The 13,086-nt window shown below is 41.0% G+C and overlaps 1 protein-coding gene across 3 annotated transcripts in view; it reads left to right on the top strand.

Moving 5' to 3' along the window:
- Positions 1-12,789, top strand: part of cadm1a (cell adhesion molecule 1a) — a gene marked incomplete at its 5' end in the record, with an annotated part of 236,827 nt that extends 224,038 nt beyond the window's left edge. For 2 of the 3 annotated variants that reach the window (XM_079485865.1, XM_079485867.1), the window contains 2 exons: positions 8,564-8,692; positions 9,495-12,783. In XM_079485865.1, coding sequence (XP_079341991.1) covers positions 8,564-8,692; positions 9,495-9,613 — 248 coding nt within the window. In that variant the 3' untranslated portion in view covers positions 9,614-12,783. Of the gene's footprint in view, positions 1-8,563; positions 8,693-9,494 lie in introns of all 3 variants that reach the window. The other variant, XM_079485866.1, reaches the window with a different exon arrangement.
- Positions 12,790-13,086: the final 297 nt, after the last annotated feature.

Genomic DNA, 13,086 nt, shown 5'->3' on the forward strand with positions numbered 1-13,086 from the left:
CCTGAAAGGTACTTTAGCACTGTTATTAAGTAAAACTCTGTGGCCCATCCTGCCTCTTTGATCCAGCAATTAAGTGTCCTTGAGCATCAATTAAGTCTCACATGAAACATTAGTGTTCATAGACCAGCTGGCTGAGGGAAAAATAAATGTTTGAACATCTATAATCTCCTCCCTGCTGTCTCTCTAACTATAGCTGGCCAGAAAGCTCACGCTGAGACCAGGAAAACTTTTCTCTCTCCAGCCGGTGCGCTAAAGCTAAGAGTAGACTTCCTTTTTATGTGAGAACTGTATTAGATGGAGACCTGTGCAGGGTTCCTCCAGTCAGCCAGGCAAAGGTTTTCATTTACACTACCAGGAAGTAGCTTACCTGCTGCGTCAGGGATACAGTGTCATTCTGTTAGTCTTCAAAGCAACAGAAAATTATCAGAAGCCACACAAAATGAGCTTCTGGGGGGCTCTGCTAGATATGTCCCCTTACAAGATCTTATGACATTTTATTCATCTCCTTCCTCCAAGGCTCATTGTGGAATTCAAAGCTATTTACTCGGTGGCTCTGAGAAAGCGGGCAGATAGGGTGGCAGATATAAGGCAGATCTCTGCTCTATGGATGACCCCAGCCTCTTGAGCGAAATTTGTGGCAGCGCCCAAAGTGATCGGATGTTGTCTAGCTCCGTTGATTTCCTGGCGACCGAGGGGAAGAATTAACACTGATCCCTAAACTCGAGGGAAATGAGGAAAGCTGCATCCGAAGGAATACACCCATCTCACCCGTGGCTTTGTACGGTTCCCTGGAAGGGACATCTTATCCTGGATTAGCTCTGACAAACTTCACTTCCCCTGCTTCTCACAGAATAGAACGACGCGAATGTGTTGTTTCCAGATTTGCATAATGCTGGATTGTTGTGAATGCGCGTTAGTCCACAAAAGCAGCCGGAGCAGCCCGAGGATTTATTGATGTTTGAAGGGCGGACGAGGAGAAGTGAAGCCACAACCATGGCCTGTGTGTTGGTTAAACTCAAAAGCATCAATGCTCGCAAATTAACAAGCATATCTCCATGGCTGCTTCGGTTTCTACGCGCTCCAAGCCTCGGGCGCACCTGTCAAGCTAGATATCCATGGAATCTAAGCAGCTTGTAAAGGTTGCCCTTATTTTCTGTCCTGCCTCCAAACACTCCCCCCGGCCCAGTTCTGTCCGCCTCTGTGTACTGTACCTATAAATCTGTGGAGGCTGCCGGATGTGTCAGCCGTGACTGAGCTCGAGGCAGGTACTGACAGAAGACAGTGGCCGCAGTAAAAGCAACGATAAACAGATAGCAGAAATAAGAATAGGCAACCTGGACGTTAATGCTTGTCAAGTTTATCCTCTGTGAGCAGGACTAAAGTTGAATAATAGGATATAGAATATGCATTTCGTAGAAGTGACTAACCGCACATTGAACCTGCGACCTTGCAAGTGGCACGCTTTACCAAGCGCTTTTGTCTCACTTGTCAATCCTCTGTTGTCATCATGAACTTCGTTTTGAAATAATTAGATTTGTTAATATGTTTAAGTGGAAACCTTTCAGAACGGCCCTGGAGATTTTAGCAGAGGAAATTGAGTGGAAATTGAATTGAATATAACCGGTGTTTGGCGTCTTCAATAGGCCATGCATGAGTGTAATCGCTAATCATAATGATTTGTCTGAGGGAACCCGAGACACCCTTTATCTCAAACTGCACCATAAAGGCGATGCAGCAGGAAACAAAAAGGTTACCAGAGAGAGATTAAATCTTTCTGTTCCTGACTTTGACTTCATTTTGTTTACGACAATACCATATCGCTTGGGCTCTCACAGGAAGTATTTTTTAGTCAAATACAGCTGCCGTGGTTCCGCTGGACTTTAACTTTGCACTCTGTGGACATTTACGCTCACCAAATATATATTTAATAAAAAGCCTCCATTTATTTATACCGGTGGCCCGGTATATATATAAGTATACAATAGCTCCCTATTTTCTGGAATATTGACTCTAGGTAAAATGCATCCAAATCCAATTTTGCAGAGCAGAACCGCTGCGTACGTATCATCTCTTTTGAGTGGCTATAGCAAAATTGAACATTATACATTATCCAGCCTCCAATAGAGGTGACTGCTACTCCGGGGGTCAATGAGATTTTTAATTACATTTCCACGACAGCATAGACTGCAGCGGGAACAGGTAAATGTAGGCGAGGTTTATAATAACACATCTGTGATCTATCCGACCAAAGACCCGATAGCAAAGTCATCTCATTCCTGCGTCACACTTTCACCATGGCAATCACTTTTGCTTAATTACAAGATTAGAGGATCTAATTAGAAGATCTGCTGTTTTTGAAATCAACACATCCTTTGAAATGAGACACTTCAGTTGCCCAGAGGGTCGACTGTTCCTCCTTGTCAAATCGATTGAGCTCGAGTCGGCACAATGGTTTCTGTTTGCCCGCGGACACGTTGACCCTGCCGTTTTTTCAAAGACCTCACTGTCATGACAAAGAGAAAACACATTAACACAAGCGGTCTTAAGAAGTCAGTCAACAACTGCTTTGAAACCCGCCATTCCGTATAGCACGCCTTTTACTTTCCCTATCACTTATCCTAATAGCAATATTTGAAAGTAAAGGCAAAATGCAGTGAAGTGTAGCATCGTCTCAGGGGGGGCATTTCCATCCATCATGAAAATGGCATTGGGAGGGAAGAGAATTAAGAAAATTGCCACAAATGCGTCTTCCGTTTTAAAGTCGAAACAGATAAGCGCGATTCAGAGAAAGCGTTTTATAAAACTTGCGTCTGATTTGAGGTGAGATTTGGGGGGTGTAGTTTTTCTCTGTCAGTACATCATAACTGATTGGAAGCTTATTGAAGGCTGCCTCGGTTCTCATGTTTTCCCCAAAGGAGACATTTGATGTGGATGTTTGGTGAGAGAGTAAGCGCTGTGTGAATTTAATGAGATTTTACAATTCGAGGGCTTTATTAAGCTTTATTAAAACATGAAGGACGACACACAGAGAAACAATTAGCCTTTTTTATGGACACAGGTCATGTGGTATACTGTACCAGCTGCTAGAGATGCACCAAAAAGCTAAAGTTCTAGACACGATTGTAATTTTTCTTAAATGATCAAATTCAGTTTTCTCACTGAAAATATTAATAATGTATATTAAATAAAATAAACATATGTACTGTATTTTACGTAATTGCATTGTATTGAATTAAAAGCTGTGTTGTATGTGTTATTTATTTTTCCAGTATATGAAATTTACCGGTATCTAGTGGTGAGGTTTCATATTGCAACCAACGGCTCACTCCACCCCTCTCTTTCTTAGCACTACAGTTGCTGGCATGGGACTTATGTTGTTGCGTTTTCGTTTCTTTGCCGAAAATGATAACGTATTTACGAAACACGCTCTGTAGAGCAGTGTGTCCTATTAGTGCTACTGTAGAAACAACATGGTGTTCCATGTAAAGGGACCCGCGGTGTATGTAGATAAGGTAATAAAAACATAACGCTTCATTTATATAAGGTCTTTATACACCTCTGAAGACATAGTTATTTATATGATATTTTATTTCTGTCATTGCAAATATTTGCTTTCGTGTGGCTCAGTGGTAAGAGCATGGTGCTAGCAACGCCAACGTCATGGTTTTGGTCCCAGGGCATTGCAAATAGTCAGAAACAAATGTATAGTACAATGCAATGTAATTCGCTTTGGATAAAAGCGTCTGCCAAATGCATAAATATAAATGCATCCCCCAAACTTTAATCAAACTATATTCCAAACAAAAAATTACACCATGCAGAGAACACAATGAAAAAATGCCTATTTATGCCATTTTTGTCATACACCATAATTCAGCCTGTCATAAATGAGTTGCATGTCTCTTGTTCCAAAGGTTTGGTTATGAAACTTGTTTTCGATGATATTTGAACATCACTGGTGATTCATTTGCTGGGTTCTGTGTTGGATAATTCAGTATGATAGCTGTAGAGAGAGACTGAAAGCACGCCTTATACCTGTAACTGCATCTGTGAAATGGCTCTGTGTGGAGCTGGATAATTACAGCCTAATCATGTGATATTAACTATGAAAATCACAGGTCTTCATTATAAAACAAACTTGGATTCATTTTTTTGTCCGTACCTTGCTGTCAACGGATATGAATAGGCTATTTGATTATGAAATAGATTATTTTTAAATACATTATTAACCGAATTAATGAAAAGAATGATATGAACAACGACAAATACTTGAATGGAAAAGTAAAGTTTGTTTTAAATCACTACTGGAGCACAATATCTGTTGCTGCTCGGGCTTCTTTTAAGAAAGTTATTAGAAGCAGGCAATGACCGCCTGAGTCTAGGACGATAAAACAACAGAGGCTTTTTCCTGGGGAAGTGAGGTAATTGACTATAAGTGTAAGATCAAGTGTAGCCACCGGCTCAACTCATGAAGAAAACACCATCATATCTCTTTCTCACACCTGTGCTTAGAACAGCGAGGTGTAAACCTACAACACTCACACCAGAGCCATCATGTACATGGCCCAGCCCCTTACATTATAGACATTTTCAAATATACATGTATATACTTTATATTCGATAGTTAATGGTTTTGGAAGTACTCAGATACTCTTAATGTCTACATTTGGTGAGTCCGATGAGATTCATTTGCCAATAATTTTTAAACCCCCGAAAAATCCTTGCATCCCTTGAAACTTTGTATAACTACAAAAAAATTTATGTTCTTTCTTAAATGTACTTTTTATGTTGCCAATGGCACTGTGTGAACCAAAGCCACCAGTGTTCCCATCGCAACAAAACGCCTCTGAATGAACACGAATGGCATGTTTGTTAACTTCCTTTGAACATTCTGAATATGGGCTGTAGGCTTCTAACGCTTTGTCACAGTCAACAATATCGAACCCCTGCTCGGCTATCTATTCTGGTCAATGACCGCTGTTGTTCCCATCTGTTCTCAAAAGATGCTCCTGTACCGCTTTGAAAAGAAAGAGATACTAGAACGATAGCATGAAGACACAAAGCGAGCTCATTTGAGGTCATTCTTTAAAACGTCATCCACTCTCTGAAATGTCAACACTGATGGAGACAAAAAGAGTGAAATCAATAACGGCTTGTACAGTATCTGTGCCTACAGAGACTGTGTGTCTTGTGTCCTTGTAGTCACAGACTTGTCGCCATTGTTTTAACTGAGATTTTGAGAATGTCCCTCCTTAAGAGTTTTCTTCGAACCAGTAAGCATGATTTCTCCAGGAAGTGATGTGTTGCACCGGTTTGGCCCTCAGAGTCCTCACCTGAACCCCTCTGAGACGTGTCCTCTCCTCCTGCACACCAGATTGCTTTTGCCGTGGTATTTCGCTCATAACTCAAGGTCCTGGCATCATGCAGAGCTCTGTTTGCTCTCTTTCTCTTTCCTCCACATTTTGTCTTCATTTAGACTTTGAACAGCAGAATTAAATGTCAGCTTTGGGTTTGGGCTTTGCTTTGGGGTTGTGCGAAATGAAGCTGAGCAGTGAGTGAATCATGTTAGTCGGTCTGTTACATCAGTATGCTTTTATTTGTTTCCCACCCAATGCCTTGCACAGCTGAAGCAATTCTACAATAAAATTGCAGTATTGTAGATTGAACCATGATCTTGGAACCAAAGAGGTTGAGGTGATAGATAAGATATATATAGAGCAATCTAATATAGTTATGTAATGGTCTGTGTCTTACAAAGAGAGCGAATATTCAGGATTTCTATATGCTGGAGGAACTATTCAGTGGAACTGTAAAGCTGATAGGACCTTTCATCATGTCTTCTTACTGTACTTGAAAGTGTCCACTTCATCCACATGCCCCATTTTGGGCAAACCTATGTTTAGTGCATCGTCTAGAGACTGATGAACCTTTTTTCTCTCTTCCTCTCTCGTCTCATATTCCTCATCACCAGCCCCAGCAGCCTGAGGTGTGAACCCCGAGAGCTCACAGCAATCCTTCTTCACCACAGGAGAGATATTTCAGAAACTGGATGAGTGTCAGATCGCACCAGAGATTCATTGTAGTAGCTGGAGGTGCAATGCGTTGCAATGGCACGCTCCAGATTGAAGTTATCCTTTTACGTTGACCTTGGATCAGCTTCCCACAAGTACCCATGCGGAAAGACGATGGCGAAAACTGACTTCAGCTCAGCCTCTATTCATTTGGATCAGATCAAAGGTGGCTTTTATCAGTGCCTGGTGGCGCTCGGCCCTCGCTCGTATACTTTCCATCTAGTTTCCTGTTCGTCGAGTTCATCAGCGTTCCCTATCTCGCTCGCTCACGTTCACTTATCCAACTGGGTAATTGGGTATTCCAGTCTCTTATTTTGCAGTCATGAACGTTAAATGGGAATACTGTTTATGGTAATGATTCTTCCATAAGCACCAGGACGTACATGTAATTATATAACTCAAGTTAAATTGAGATGAGAGCGAATTTGGGAGGTTTCATTAAAATGGCAATTTCTTGGAATGACTAAATATTCCAGAGGCAAAATGGCTGGTGAGATTAGAGGGGCTTGCTTGAGAATTACTCATTTCTAAACCATCTGCTCCTCAAATTAAACATTACCCAAACTGTTGGTTCACAGTGGACGTTTATTGAATTATGGTTCAGTCATCGTGTTAAGAGCGGCACCGTGCGCTGGCAATCTTCTTTCTCATCGGTGTGCTTGAGCTCCTCGCAGCCTTTCATTTATCTTCAGACTGTGAGGAAAAACTCGACGGAGGGTGGAATGGAGAGGGAGAGGACATTAAAGTCACTTTAAGCTGGATGGGAACAGACAGTCCCATACCTGTCTTCACTCCATTTGTTAAGTTATGTTAATTCCTATAAAATCCATTGAGGGAGAGAACGACCCGAGCAAGACAACAAGCCCATTTCAGCTCAGCCAGTGGACAGTATCGGAGAATAAAGCGAATCAGGAAAGAGGTTTAAAAGACGACGAGGTCTTTGGCATTCCTGGAGTCGGTTTATCCCCGTTGGACGGTGGGCGCACATTAACATCTTAATAGGAATGTGTGTTAAACCACGTCCTTGCCTCCCTCCCTTCCTTTTGACAAGCGTGAATTAGGTGTCAAGCAGATTTCCTCTGACTTTAATTGAATCTGCCTCCCCTCAAAAAAAAAGGAAAATCTGGATTCAAAATAGCCTTTTAGGTTTATCAAGCCATGTTTTGTTGGGTTCGGCAGTCGCAGCGTCATTCCAACCTCGGCCCTTCCCACACAGGACTTGTTTATGAGGTGAGATTGGGTGGGATGTTGTACAAGCACACCGCTCTGTGCTTTCTCGCTTTTCGTTATCCTCTAATAAGTTGTGGCCTGCAGGTTTTGTTTTTTTGAACTCCCCCAGGAAATCCCCTCGGCTCCCGGGCTCAGGCCACAGATGAGCGCAGGAGATTGCCATGGGTAAACAGGGAAGACTGATCAACTCCTCGTGACTGGATTACCAAGTATCGGATTGTTTAGTCGAGACATCCTTCCTATCGGCGTCTCTTCTTTCTCGTTGCCCTTTTTTATCAAGTGAGATGTTTGGAGTGGGGATGAGTCCACGGGCTGATAAAAACGGTACACAGACTCTGAGATGTGGCAGAGGGTTCTGATGCCCTCCAACTTTTTATAGGCACAGAAAATTGTTGGTTGTACAATTAACAGCCTCTGTGACAAAGATCGTTGAAGATGATGTTGGAAGTGTGTAGAGCCATCTATTTTCTCCTCAAACTCTTTCATTTCCGAGCCAAGTGTGAGATATCGACAAAAGATTTTGCTCCTCCTCTGCTCTGTGAAGAACCAATCGAGTCCACAAACCAGCATTAAATTTGGGTTGTCATGGATCCCTACACTTGATCAATAAACTTCACATATCATTACGCCGGGCAGCCTCGGAGGTCTGCCTTGTTCTCCGGTTGAAATGGAATAAATCTTTGTTAAAAATTGCTTGTGATTCACACTTTTAGTCTCGAGGGTAAAGTGTATTTCTTCAGTGCTGGCTGTAGACAGCTCATGGTTTCTGCCAGATCTGCTGAGTTACAGTCATGAGTGCAGTTGACAGAAGAATCTGCACAACAAACGGCATCTCTCCAGAATGCCGCTGTCACACTCGTAAATGTTTAACCATTTTCAATGTTTGTGAGGTTTTCTGTTTGTAGCAGTTGTTGAATGTCTGGAGTTTGGAGGTCTTATTCAGGAGAGCTGCATTTCAATGATTCTACTCCTGTTGCACACACATTACAAATCCTTTATAGTAAAACTACATACAAGCCATGTAAATAGTAAATTGTGCATTACAATAATGTTTAAGTTTTATTTTTTTGTTTTATCATCAAGAACTAATTTAAACAATGTTGTCTTGTACTCACTTTGCAGATCTGAAGATAGAAACTATACTTTTATTTGAAATGTCTGAGAAATATTGTTAGTAGTTAACATAGTAAATTCAGAAAGTATTTGTCTTTCACTTTGCTGGATCTGTTGAAAGTAACACATCTTTGGCCTTTATCTTTCAGACTCACGAGCAGGAGCAGAAGCACAGAGATCCGTGGACCACGCAGTTATTGGAGGGGTGGTGGCAGTCGTGGTCTTCGCCATGCTCTGTCTCCTCATAGTTTTGGGCCGATATTTCGCAAGACACAAAGGTAATTCAGTCCCCGACTTATTTCCTTCATTCAGGTTTGGCACATCCCAAGGTCAATAGACTTTCTAATTATTTTGGCTAAGATTGTGGAAAGGCGCACAAGTCATTGGAGAGCAGTGGTCTAGCGTCGAAGCTCAGTGGGTGTTTTGAATTGGCCCGTGGCTACGACCACATTAAGACTGCTATCCCTCTGAGTGCAGAGCACTGTTGTGTTCTGTAATATAAAGTGGGCGCAGCATCTCTGCTTTTCATCAGGGCTACTGCCTTCATTATCACGCTGCAGACTGAGAGGATGGGAATAATCCCGCTCGGAAATGAAGTTTGAAGTGGATCGCTTATTCCCACCACCTTGTAACACTTTCCAAGGTTAATTCTGAAGCGCAAAGTCAAACCCAATCTGAAACCTCCTCAAATCTGGAGAGGATTTTATGGAAATGGTCTGAATTAATAGAGAATAAATAAAAGGTTTAAACTTTTGAGAAAGTCATACTCAGTCGGGTTTGTTTGATTTTTCTTTTGTTTGTTGTAACGAATAGCCAGGTTTTATAAGTGCTTATGTTCCACCGTGTAATGTTTTGTGGGTCATATAACATGTTGTTTTTACTCATAAAAGACAGTATGGCAAAAACTTCACTTACGGGCATTTGGCTTTAGAGTCCCTAAAATCGACCCTCATTCTAAATGAAATAAATCGCTCCATGATATTTAATCTCTTTTAAAACCAAGCAATTGCATCAATCGGAAACCCTGAGGTGATTGAGATATTGCCTTTATCAATAAGTTTCTCTTTGAAACCCACGCAGGCACCTACTTCACACACGAAGCCAAGGGGGCGGACGACGCGGCGGATGCCGACACGGCCATCATCAACGCCGAAGGGGGTCACAACAACTCGGACGAGAAAAAAGAATACTACATCTGAGTCCAGAGGCCACCAACGTTATGAATGTTTTCTTTGTTTGGTGGGTGGGTGCGAGGGCGGGGCATGGGGGATCGCAATGAAGAAGTGTTTTTATTTCTTGGTTTTGATCTTTTCCTGGGGATTGAATGATGGAGAATGCTACCCGGGCAGCTGAGAAGATGTAGGTATTTGTGTAACAGAGGTCAGGGGTGGTCTGGGTCGCGGGAGGGATGGGGTTACCAGACGTTGCCAGATAAAGAGTGTAGAAAGTGTCACCACACAGCACCTCCCCAACTGCTGGTACTTTTGTTCATTTTTTCGACCATTTTGCAGAAAACTTCTGTGCCTTGTTCTGAATTTCTTTTCTGAGTCATGCTTTAAATGCATTTATCATGTTGCACTCCCAAGTCCCTCCTTCCCTAACACACCATCATTTCTATTATCAACGTGCTGAAGGTACATGAGGGTTGCACACACACACACACACACACATGCGCACGTGCGCGTCACCTCGATACATTCCCCTGCACTGTGGTCTCTTCTCTCTCACTCAGAATGTCATATCATCCATCCTCTGCACTATATTCACAACAGTGTTTTGATTTTCTTAAACCAGGTCCAGAACACACATCATCCGATGCCTTTAGCACCATAAGCACTCAAGTTCAAAACATAAGTTTCCTTCCCGTTCAACAACTTTTGATGAGACCAGTGAAGAGTTCATCACTGCACCTGTTTTCATTTTGAAATGTAGAGTCTGCATTGGTGCATTTACTTGATTTGTTTTTCTTTTGAAATAATATGTGCCAGTACATTTGAAGCATCGCCGGCGTTCAGAATGAGTATAGGTGCAGACAAATGATTCTGTCGACATGCCATGCTGCGCATATAGAGGTTTATCGTCACGTTCCGCTCAGATAGATACAGCTCTCGCAGATATTTATTGTTTCCATATAATGATGTCTTAGGTTTTCTTGCCATTTTCATCCAGAAATGTTTTCGCAAATGACAAAAGAGTCGCCGAGAAAAGGTCTAAACGCTCTCGCTTACATTTGTTAGTTTAGCTTTGTTTGTTTGTTTGTTTCATTTTATGCCGGGCTGGTGAAGGTGACCCTTTAACACGCATCTATATGACTACCTAAAATAGTGAGCTGTTGGGAGGGAGAGCCACAACCATCTTCTTTGTAGATTATCTAAGAGAGATAATTTGGGAGCGTTTTGATTATTATAACTTTACTACCTTAAAATGCATTTTAACAGCCAAAAAACATCAACACACGTGTATGTCCATCATAGGCAAGTCAATGGGGATGTGACATTGATGTTGAGCAGGCTAATAAGTGTGTAATGGTATACGCTCGTCCATATTTCTAAAGAAATAGTGGCAATTGCAGCTAGTTTATCCTTGTGATATTTGACTATAAACTGCCCAGATATCTCAGACCCTAATGGTGCGAAATACAAACAAACCCCCACGCCAAAATCATTTCAACATGATGTGTAAACAATGTGTGTTCTATTGTTTGTAATTGCCGTTTGTCCACCGGATTCCTGCTTGTTACGGTTTTGAGCTTGAAATGAGTTTAGTGAACAGGGTGTCGGTGTAACACTCTTCTATTACCAATAAATAGAAAAAACTTTTAATAACATTCCAAATATTTTAGGAAATTTGTCTACAATGTATTTCGCTGCATATGTGGATTTCCCCTATATTTACAGTCATTTACACATGATGCTAACCAAAAATATCTGACACGTCCGCCAACACTCCGCTCATGCTTTCTTCACTCTCGTGAACACCTTTGACATTTCACAAAAAACTAGCGACAAACATAGACCAGGAACTGCACCCATAACATATGGTGGCTAAGATGTCTTAACAGAGAAGTATTTCTGTTCATTTGCTCATGACTCTCTCTGTGGTGTAAGTGAATTTAGATGCCATAGTTTAGACCCTGCTGAAATCAACCTCCGTGTAAATAGAGCTACAGTACGAGGTTGAAGGGGAAAAAGACACTCTTGGTTGCTTTTTTATTTAAAAGAGGAACACCTACTGAGACGTTTAGGGTACGTGCATTAACCATAGGAAACACTTTTGTTTTACTCCGTAGAATACGAATGAAAGGGAACGTCTTGCGGCTTGATGGTTACCGTTGCTGTTGAGATATACAGTCGTGTGGCTTGTGCTTAACTAGTGAGCATCATTTAGCTTTGGTCTGGCAGCTTCTGAACAGGATTTCAGATTTCCCTTCTTCTTGTTTGCGTATGTGAGAGACATGACATCAGTATACTAATTTGTGGTATTTAGACTGGGCCGATGTACATTTTGTTAAACTTGTTATGTTAGACCTGTTTCTAAATGTGATTGTGGTTTTGAACCGTAACCACTCGGATAGCCTTTTGAGGATGATGTTGAAGAAACTTGATGGGAACACACAGTTACGCTAGTGATTGTAAAGCATCTATTGCGTTGTCTGTCTCTTGTACAGAAAGGTGATAAAAGGCTGAATTGAAAGTGTCCTAAATATAACTGCTTGTTTTTGATGAATTCTGAATCGGGTTCAATTTAAGTTGTCATTTTCTTCATTCTGTTGTTTTTGTTGGTTTGCTTATTTTATTGCCCCTTGTTTAATAGTGCAACAGTGTTAGTAGTGTAATTTAATTTTATGTCTTACATTTGAACTGGACAGTTTGGGTTAAGCCCTGTCTCAGGTTCATAAAATGGCATTCTTGCATCTCAGGTAGAATGCGAAGCAACGGCCCCCATTTTAGCATGTGAAAAAACAAATCAAATTGAATCTTAAAACACTGAATTTTCCATTTGAAGTGCGTTTTATGTACGTTTTGTTTTATTTGATGCACTGTACGCTGTGTACACACAATGAGTATTACCTTTATAGACCTTCACATCAAGAGAACACAAAGAGGTATACACAGTTATCAAGTCGAATATTTCTCGGTCTGGATAAGTTGGAATTCTTTTGTTTGGAAGTTTGGAACGTTTTATCATCAATGTTTTTAGGTTGAGTATTTTTTTGTCTTTCTGCTGTACTTGGGCAATGTTACTGTGTATTAATGAAGAAAAAATGATATCCACATTCCCATACACATTTTGTATTTGTTCATATTAGACATTTTTACAAAAAAATGGAGAGTTCTTGTCTTAATAAAAAAGAAAAGATATTAATGTTCAAAGTAATTGTTGGTTTTGGTGTTTTTATTTCCTGCAAATCTAATCTTTTGGGGATAGTTTAGTTTTACATTTGAGTTCTGTCATAATTTACTGTCATTTTGAACCTGCGTGGCTTTCTTTCTTCTGCAACAAAAAAGAAGATATTTTAATGAACGTTGGCAACCAAAAACCGTTGGTCCCCCTTGACTTCTATTCTATGGACAAAAAGCGAATGCAAGTCAATGGGGTACAAACTGTATTCTGTTACCAACATTCTTCAAAATATGTTCTTTTGTGTTTTGCTGAAGAAAGAAAGCTACAC

The sequence above is a fragment of the Barbatula barbatula genome (genome assembly GCF_947034865.1).
Source record: "Barbatula barbatula genome assembly, chromosome: 22".
In the NCBI taxonomy this organism is placed as follows: domain Eukaryota; kingdom Metazoa; phylum Chordata; class Actinopteri; order Cypriniformes; family Nemacheilidae; genus Barbatula; species Barbatula barbatula.